Source organism: Tenrec ecaudatus, chromosome 6, assembly GCF_050624435.1.
Source record: "Tenrec ecaudatus isolate mTenEca1 chromosome 6, mTenEca1.hap1, whole genome shotgun sequence".
NCBI classification, from domain to species: domain Eukaryota; kingdom Metazoa; phylum Chordata; class Mammalia; order Afrosoricida; family Tenrecidae; genus Tenrec; species Tenrec ecaudatus.
This window is the reverse complement of record NC_134535.1, coordinates 160,263,784-160,273,355: the sequence shown is the minus strand read 5'-3', so window position 1 is coordinate 160,273,355 and position 9,572 is coordinate 160,263,784. Positions and strand designations below refer to the sequence as shown.

The 9,572-nt window shown below is 43.8% G+C and overlaps 1 protein-coding gene across 2 annotated transcripts in view; it reads left to right on the top strand.

Annotated features, from left to right (window-relative positions):
• Window positions 1-48: 48 nt before the first annotated feature.
• FBH1 (F-box DNA helicase 1) overlaps window positions 49-9,572 on the top strand; it is a 50,089-nt gene continuing 40,565 nt past the window's right edge. Inside the window, exon 1 of one of the 2 annotated variants that reach the window (XM_075552427.1) lies at window positions 49-211. In XM_075552427.1, the coding sequence (XP_075408542.1) occupies window position 211 (1 nt within the window). In that variant the 5' untranslated portion in view covers window positions 49-210. The remainder of the gene's footprint in view (window positions 212-9,572) is intronic. The other variant, XM_075552426.1, reaches the window with a different exon arrangement.

The window sequence follows — 9,572 nt, the reverse complement described above, 5'->3', positions numbered from 1 at the left end:
CGTCAGCTCTGGCGGTGGGCCCTTCCCGGGGCGGCGCTGGGGGGCGGGGCTCCCGGAGGAAGTCCGCGGAATTCTCCGCGCTCACCGTCGGGGCCGCGGGCGGATCTCGCGCTGCCGGGGGACGCTGGCACTGGGCGGCTGAGAGGCCCCGGCCCCGGCAGCCTCGGCGGCGGGCTCAGCGGCGGCGGGAGCCCTGGTCCGGCGTGCCATAGTGCGTGAGGCCACCGACGTGGCAGAGAGCGCGGGCGGGGCTCAGCCGTGTGGGAAACTGAACCTTTTGGGGTTTTGAGGGGGGGGGTGTCCTGGCTTCAGGGGTCTTCGTGGGGGCGGGGCGGGCCTGGGATCCAGCGCAGGTGTTGGAAGGGGCTGGCCCGGCTGCGGGCCAGGTGCAAGGACGCGGTGGGTGTGCAAGGAGGAGGCCCGAGGGGCGCCCAATCGGCCAGGGCTCCGGCCCGCGTCCCCAGACTGCTTCCCGAGGTCCCTGAAGGGGCGAGCTTGTAGCTTCTGGGGTTAGAGGAGACGTGGCCTTGACTCCTGTCAAATCAGGGCGTTTTATTTCTGCCCCGGTGTTTTGACCTTGGGTAAGTCATTTTATTCTATCCTTTTGCACTTGTTTCCTTTGTAGCCTCGTTTCCCCTTACCTGGATCTATAGATATTTTTAAAGATTAAGATAGTAAGACCTTGAACTTTTGGAATCTGAGCAAGCTAGCTATATATATAGAGGCATGATGGAAAAGATCCTTAGGGTAGGTGTTTGTTGCTTTACTCGATCTTACCACTTAGTCATTAAACTTGCTGGTGTTGTCCGATCCATTAGAGCTAGAATGTGGAGGGTCAGCGAAATAGAGGAAGACTTAAAGATTGACATAGTGCTTGCGACAGTGTCTTCTAACTGCAAGAACGAGGAAGGCCCAACACTGTTTCCTTCTGTCTATGAGTCGGAGCACTTAACAGCAGGGATAAAGTGGAAGTTGCCAATATTTGTCCAGAGCAAAACAGTTCTTTTAAGTTTTGTGTTGCATGCTATGGTGTTCAGAGCTTTTACATCTGTTATTGAATGCACGTAACTGTAAGGCACCATTCTTGCTTTACACGTGGGGAAATTAAGGCCTAAAGAGAGCAATGATTTCCCAGGGACGTATGGATAACAAAGACCTGGGGAAGAAAGAACGGGAGCATCCATTGACCGAGTGCCTGGCACTGTACTTAAATAAATTAATCAGAGAGAAAATGAAAATAAAAATCTGAGTTTGAGCCCAGGAAATAAATCCATTTACTGATGAGCAAATTGAATTTGGTTAACTTGTGAGTTAATATGGATAGTCATTGGAGACAGAACAGATACAAGTAAGTATTAGCTTTGCCCTAGTTCATATTTCATTTTATCTTACTGCTTCCAGAAAAAGAAAACATAAACTTGCTTTAAAATGCATCCTTATGGGAGAGATGCTAAGAGAAAGAACTCCCTATAGGAGTTAGTCTCTGAAATTAACAAGAGCAGTTCTACCCTGTCTTGCAGGGTGGCTGTGAATCAGCATCAACTGCGTGGCAGTGAGAGAGATGCCAAACATTGTGCATACTGATGCTGTTGAGGTTGGTGCAGAGTGGAAGCTGAGCCGGCTGGTACCTTCATGCTCACTGCTGATAGTGCTTTTTCCACTTGACAAGTGACTCTACTTCCTCCTGCCTTCTGCCTCCAGTTTCCCTGTTTTTGTTTTTAAATAGAAATTGAGACGCATGAACTGAAAATATTTGAAATTCTAGATGATTGGTTTCATAATTAATGCTCCAAATCCAATTCTTTTTCTCCCTGGTGGCACAGTGGTTAAGCACATGGCTGCTAACTCGAAGATCCATGGTTTGATTCCACCAGCGGCTCAGTGGAAGAAAGGTGTGCAGTCTGTTTCCATAAAGATTCACAGCCTTGGGAACTCCATGGGGGCAATTCTACTCTGCACTGTAGGGTTGTTATGAGTTAGAATAGACTCAATGGCAATGGCTTTATTGTTGGTATTTTCCCATAACTCTTTTTGAATTTATTTTATTTTATTTATTCTCTGAATGTCTAGAAAAGAAAGCATGTAGATCGGGCCCACAGACCCCGTGATTTTCCTGGGCACAAATTTGGTCTGTTGTTTATGTTAGGTACTATCAAGTCATTTCCCAGTCACAGTGACCCTATGTTCAATAGAATGAAACACTGTCCAGTCCTCCTTCATACTCACCATTTTTGTTAGTTTGAGCCCATTGCTACAACCACTGGGTCAATCCATCTCATTGAAGGCCTTCCTCTGTTTTACTGCCCCTCCACCTTACCAAGCATGGTGTCCTCTAGGGACTGGTCTGTCCTGAACATGTCCAAAGTGTGTGATTCGTAGTCTTGCTGTCCCTGCCTCTAGGGAGCATTCTGGCTATACTTCTTCCGAGACAGATCTGTTTGTTCTTTTTGCAGTCCATGGTACTTTCAGTATTCTTTGAGGCCTAACATAGTGAGTTATCTATTGGGCTGTCAACCTCAGAGGTCAGCAGTTCGAAGCCGCCAGCCACTCCTTGAACAGAAACTGGGGAAGGAAGAACGGGAGCATCCATTGACTGACCGAGTGCCTGGCACTGTGCTTAAATAAATTAATCAGAGAGAAAATGAAAAAAAAATCTGAGTTTGAGCCCAGGAAATAAATCCATTTACTGTTGAGCAAATTTCTACTCCTGAAAAGGGTTAAAGTATGGGAACCCCACTGGGGCAATTCTACCCTGCCCTTCAGGTCATTGTGCATAGTGCTCGACTAGATGGCAGAGAGTTGTAAACTTGGTCCAGAGAAGAGAAAGCTACATAATAAGTTAATAAGTGGGGCTATTTCTGGGATCTTAGGCTGCCCATTCTTTGGTCTTTACTGTCTTGTTTTCCATGTTGTCCTCCTTGGTATTGTGAGTTGGTATCTGACTGCTTTCCAATTTTTAGGTTGTTTTATTTTAGGTAACTTCCAGCTCTGGTCATTGGCATCAATCATGATCATTTGAGATATTTTGTGCATTATAGAAAACTATTGGTATTAGACTTAGATCACTAATTTCAGATCTGTAGCTTTTTTCCTTTCTCTGCTTATCTGTCTCTTTCCTGCCTAGGCTGACTTTATAAAGTTGGTCTTTGGCCTTTCAGCTGTGAAATTACAAGCTCCTACAAATTTATACACCACCAGTCTTCTACTAAGGAGCCCTTGTAGGCATAGTGAGCTTGTAAACATTTCACGTCTTGGAAACCCAAAGGGGCAGTTCTACTCAATTCTCTACTGTTTTTATGAATTAGAATCAACTCAATGGCAGTAAAAGTCATCAACTGCCATCCACATGCTTTTGAGGCCCAGTCTCATTTTTCAGAGCGCCTTAACGTGGTATTCCACAGATACCTTTAAAAGAAAACAATACACACAATTACTGCAAAATAGAAAACTGGTAAGCCTCACTTCACTCCAGGAAAAAATGATTAAAACAAAACCACTATTTTGATTTACTTTTTAATCAAGGTTGATAGCCTTCCTTCCATTCCCTGTTAGAAACAGACTAAGAAGCCCTAGCCACACTTATTTGTTCCAAGCTGTACTTGTTTGTTACAGTAACTGGATGCTGTTTTCAAAGGAGGAGCACATCTTGGCAAGGTCCAAGTGAGAAGAGCTTAGGGAAGATGAAGCCCTTGAACTTGAAAGTTTTAGATGCATAGCAAAACAGGATGTGGCAGCTGATGAGGCCAAGAGGAAACTGGCTTTGCATTGAGTAGCAAATGCTTGAGGAAGGAGCTAGAGCCGTGCTGTTTTCTTCCTGAGTTTGTTTCTTTAAAAAAAAAATTTATTAGGGGCTCATAGAACTCTTATCACAATCCATACATACATCAGTTGTGTAAAGCACATTTGTGCATTCATTGCCCTCAACATTCTCAAAACATTTGCTCTCCACTTAAGCCCCTGGCATCAGCTCCTCACTTTTTCCCTTCTCTCCCTGTTTCCCTCTCCCTCATGAACACTTGAGAATTTATAAATTATTATTTATAAATTATTATTTTGTCATATCTTGCACTGTCCGACGTCTCCCTGCACCCACTTTTCTGTTGTCTGTCCACCAGGGAGGAGGTCATATGTAGATCCTTGTAATCGGTTCCCCCTTTCCACTCCACCCTCCCAGTATCGCCATCCTCACCACTGGTCCTGAACGGATCATCCACCCTGGATTCCCTGTGTTTCCAGTTCCTATTTGTACCAGTGTACATCCTCTGGTTTAGCAAGATCTGTAAGTTAGAATTGGGATCATGATAGTGAATGGGGAGGAAGCATTCAGGAACTAAAGGAAAGCTGTATGTTTCATCGTTGCTACACTGCACCCTGACTGGCTTGTCTCCTCCCCGCGACCCTTCCCTAAAGGGATGTCCAATTGCCTACAGATGGGCTTTGGGTCTTCTCTCTGCACTCCCCCTCATTCACAATGATAATGATTTTTTGTTCTGATGATGCCTGATACCTGATCCCTTCGACACCTCGTGATCGCACAGGCTGGTGTGCTTCTTCCATGTGGGCTTTGTTGATTCTCAGCTAGATGCCCGCTTGTTTTACTTCAAGCCACCAGACGCTATATCTTTTGATAGCCGGGCACCATCAGCTTTCTTCACACATTTGCTTATGCACCCATTTTTCTTGAGCGATTGTGTCGGGAAGGTGAGCATCATGGAATGCCAGTTTAATAGAACAAAGTGTTCTTGCATCGAGGGAGTAATTGGTGGAGGCCCATTGTCCATCTGCTACCTTAATATTAAACCTATGCATATGTGCACATAGATCTATTTCCACATCCTCATTTATAAATATATTTACATATGTACATGTCTTTATTTAGACCTCTATAAATGCCCTTTGCCTCCTAGCTCTTTCCTCTATTTACTTTGACTTTCCTCTTGTCCCACTATCATGTCTGAGTTTATTTCTTATGGAGTAAATAGGGAGAGACTAGTTTGAAATTTTTCCATTTTGAGTCTACATTAAGCAGCATTTTCTTAACCGTGGTTAATTTTTTAAAATCCTTGTTATTAAACTTTGATGCTAGCATTTCACAACAATGAAAAAGCATGTAGTTCCTTCCACCACCACCCTACTCCCCCATTAAACTTGATCATTTTAGAAGCTGCTTTAAAGCTTTCTGGATATAGAGGGGAAGATGTTGTACAAAGGACACTGGACCCCAAGGATGGAACAAACCATATTCCCAGTGCTGGAGCCAGCACTTAGAAGCTATGCTGTGACTTTTTAGCAAGTTGTCTCTGAGCCTGGTGGAATAGTGGTTATGTGTTGACTACTAACCACAAGGTAGCCACTCTGCCGGAGAAAAGTGAGGCTTTCTATCCCCAGGAAGAGGTGCCGTCTTGGAAACCCACGGGGGCAGTTCTACCCTGGCGGTAGGATTGCTCTGAGTTGGAATCTGCTCGTCGAGCCCGAGTTTCATGATTATACGGGGAGGAGGACAGGAAGAGGCAAAGTGGGGTTTGTCAGAAATCCCAAAGCACTCCATTGCACAGTGGCTTCTTTAGAGATGGCTTTGCAATAAAGATGATGAGAATGAAGCCCGGTGAAATGAAACAAGTGAGGAATCAAAAAACAAAACAAAACAAACTTCTCATTGTGACTTGAGTAAAGGGTCACAGAGCAAGCAAATCAGCAGTGCGCCAATCAACTTCATACCCATTTTGTTTCGTATCATTGATTACAGTGTAACATCACTTATCCCACTTCCTCCAAGGGCTTCCTCCTTCTCCTTTCCTGCCCCTGCTGCACTTTGTCCTTGTGCAAATGATGCCCATTTGATCACAAATGGTTGCTTCTTCTAAGGTGCGCACTCTACACTAGTGCTACTGTTCCCCTTATATAAACCTGGCTATTTGTTTATTTGTCATATCTTTTTCATTTGACAAGTATTTAAATATCTTCGAGGGAAGTTCAAAAAGTTCCTGGGAAATTTTCATAATCTTTTCATTTTTTCTATGAGCATCTTGCAGTGGCTGGTTGAGATGAGGCAAAAGGTTAAGGGGAGCAGAGAGAAAGGGGGCACTGGAGCAGTAGTGCCGACAGTGCAGGGAAAGGAAAAAGCAGTCTAGGAATGTGTCTACAGGAGCCCGGGCAAAAGTTCTGTTTGACAAAATTCTTTTCAGATATTGTCAGAGCAATATGACACATTTCTATTGGTTGCCATGGGAAAGAGTGCAAAAGAGGTACAGATATCCAATTTCATATAGAGGAGATTCATTTGAGCATATTTGGGGGCTTTGGATAATTGGAAAAGCTCCACCAGGGATATTTTCTCCAAACAGCAAAATACCTGGTTTAGATACAACGTCCCTCTACCTGTGTCTGTGCTCATCACAGAACTCCTTACCGTTGCCGTCCGAAATCACTGAGCAGCTTCCAGCACTAAGAGAGATGGCAGGCATACTCGATGCTTCAAGGAGGGAGGAATGTCATTAGGTTTGCGTGTCAATGAGAAGGAAGACTTTATGGGAGAGGTCGTAGATGAACACTTTATTTTGCTAAAAATATATATTCGGACTGTTAGTTGTTGCGTTAGCTTTTTAGTGTCAACTAGGTGGTTTACAGAGCAGATGTTAGTTTTACAGTCAACAAGCCATACACATTCTGATTCATCTCATCCATTGCAATCCCTTCTTTGGACATCATGGACCTCACTTCTTCCTGTGTGTTTCTAAGACATACTGTGAGTATACAGGTGATTTAAACTTTAGCATCGTTTTAAAAATAACTTAGCAAGTACATTATGCTTTTAAAATATAACAGACCTGTAATTCTTCTACTATTTTAGTTAATAGAGATAGGTCTTGCCAATTTCAGCATGGGCGTCCCTAAGTGCTTTCATATAGATTATCTCACTTGGGTTTAATGACTGTCCTATGAATTCAATATGGCAGTTATTATAATCTCCATTTTAAAATTAATTTTATTGGGAGCTCTTACAGATAATTATGACAATCCATAATTGAGTTAGATCAAGCATAATTTTACAGTTGCTACCACCATCAGTTTCAAATATCTCCATTTTTACTGGGAAAGGAAGCAAGGCTTTTCTGCCTCCAAATTTTGACACACCACACCGCCTCTCATCGGCAGGGAGGGTACATGGTTGGTTTGACACCAAGAAATAGGGCTAAAGACAAGACCGAAGGTTCCTGGCTTCCACAGCACTTCATCTCTTGAGACGTGAGAGGCAGAAAAAGAGGTTTGAAGGTTTTCTGACCACCAGCCGAAATCAGAAACATAATTTAACATAGGTTTAAAATCCAATCAAAGTTAATGCTACTTCTCAGTCAAGCAGTCATAACCTTGGTGCATGCCCTCCCAATGCACACTATAAACCCAAACCAGACCGGTTGCTGTGCGGTGGCTCCCAGCTTGTATCAGCCATCCTGGACAGATGGGAACTGCTCCATTACGGGGTTTCCACGGCCGAACCTCTTCCAAGAAGCGGAATGCTGTCTCCTCTATGGTGGGATTCCAACAGCTGCACTTTCAGTTAGCAGGTTCCGCCCAACTCCCTGCATCCAGATAGGCAGTAGATATTGCTACACAGAATCCACATCGCCCAGTCTGTGCACCCTCCCCCTCAGGTGGTTCTCTTTAGCTCCTCCCTTGATGACTTCATGCCAGAATAGACTAGAATATACCAGAACTTTCTGGAAGCAGAGCACTGTGTTCCATTCCCAGTATCTTTCTTTGACTCAGTGTCTTTGCTATATCTGCAAACCTTTAATCTTAGCAAACATGTAAAATTCAGATTTTATAAAATAAATGTATAAATCAATGCCTTGCTCATCTTACCGACTTTTTCGCAAACAATTCCTGTTGAGCATTTTCCATTTTCTCTTGTCCGTCTGGTGTGGTCCATTAAGAAAGTATCCCTATGTCGTCTGCCCTTGCCGAGTTCTACAAAAAGCCTGTGCTATAACAGGTGTCTCGTGATCTCGGGCACAGGCTCCTATGCCACCCAGCCCTATCACTTTTACCAGGTTCTCTGAGACTGCCTGCACTCACTCAGTATTTACTGGGTGGGTGCGGTGGGACGGCACTGTGCTAGGTGCAGAGGCTATAGCAGGGGAACATAGCCCGTGGCTTTTCTTTACTCTTAGGTCTATCATCACGACATTAGTATCTAGTTGGTGTTTGTCATTACTGCCTCACAATGTTTATTAGTAGGTTATCATTATTTGGAGAAGACTAGAATAAAGCCATTCTCTCTCTCTTTTAATAGAAAAGAGTTCTAAGGTTCATCTGTTATGTATTAATACCTCCAGTCTGTTATGAAAATTTGGTGTTAACTTATGTCTTACAGAATTTTCCCCCAAAGCTGAATTTCAGGGCATGTGATAGTTTTTGAGCCTTTATGGTGCTGAGGAATAAATACTGGGCGGCTAACTGCAAGCTCAGTGGTGGTTCAAATCACCTGCCGCTGCAAGGGAGGAGAGTGAGGCTGCCTGCTGGTGGAAAGATCACTTCTCAGAAGCCCTGTCTAGGGTCGCAGCGAGTCTCAGTCAACTCCACGGCCGAGGGTTTGACTTGGGTAGGTTTGCATGCATACCTTCACCTAGAAGTAAGGTATTTTCTGTCTGCCGATTAACTTTTCTTTACTTTCTGTTTCTCATTAAACACTGTAGGCCTGGTAGCTCTGGAACAATTGGGACTATTGGAAGAGAGAGAAGGTGCAGAGATAAGTCAGCTGTCTTGGGTCTACAGGGTGGTGTATTAATTTACGGGCATCCTGTAGTTGCTCCTTTAGTGAATCCAGTGTGTTTGGAATACGTGACTCAGAGGCCCGGGTTTGTCTGTGTTCTGGATGGCCCATTCTAGCTTCACCTCTTCCCATTTGCTACTTTGACCAGAGGGCCCCAATCACCACACAACACACATTCTGGCAAATTCCTGACTAGATTGTTGTCTTTGGAATAGAAAAGCTTTGGAACAGAAGCAGTGACATTCAGCTCTGATTTTTTTTTTAAAAGAAAGCAACCAGCTTGAGTGTTGTATTTCAATATAGAAAACGTTACAAAATGATCGTCTTTGTTTTGCCTCGCTACGTGGAAATAAAACCATTGGTTTTTAGTTTTTAATAATCTGTTCAACCAATAGCAAGTGCAGAGGAGTTTGCGGAAGCCATTGCAGTGGAGAGAGCCTTTGGGTTCTTGTTAATAGTAAGTGACTGAGACCCACTGGCTCCTCTTCCAGGTATCTTTGTACTACAGATTCGGCTGTCACTGGGCTGATAATGCACTTCATGGCTTGTGTTAGGTGGCACCTCGGTAATCTGTGAGATTCCGTGTTTCGTGTTAGTCTTGATCAATATAAGAAGAAGGTAGACTTGTGCAAGATTTTATTTAATCTCTGTGATACCTCTAAAGCAGGGGGAAAGTCAGTGCCCTGGCGTCCTGAAGTGAAATTAATTTTTTTTTAAGTCTTAAGGTATTCATGAAGTTCACTTTAACTTTTATTTTTTTACGTCTGTGAAATCTTGAGAGAATAAACTGACATCTGGA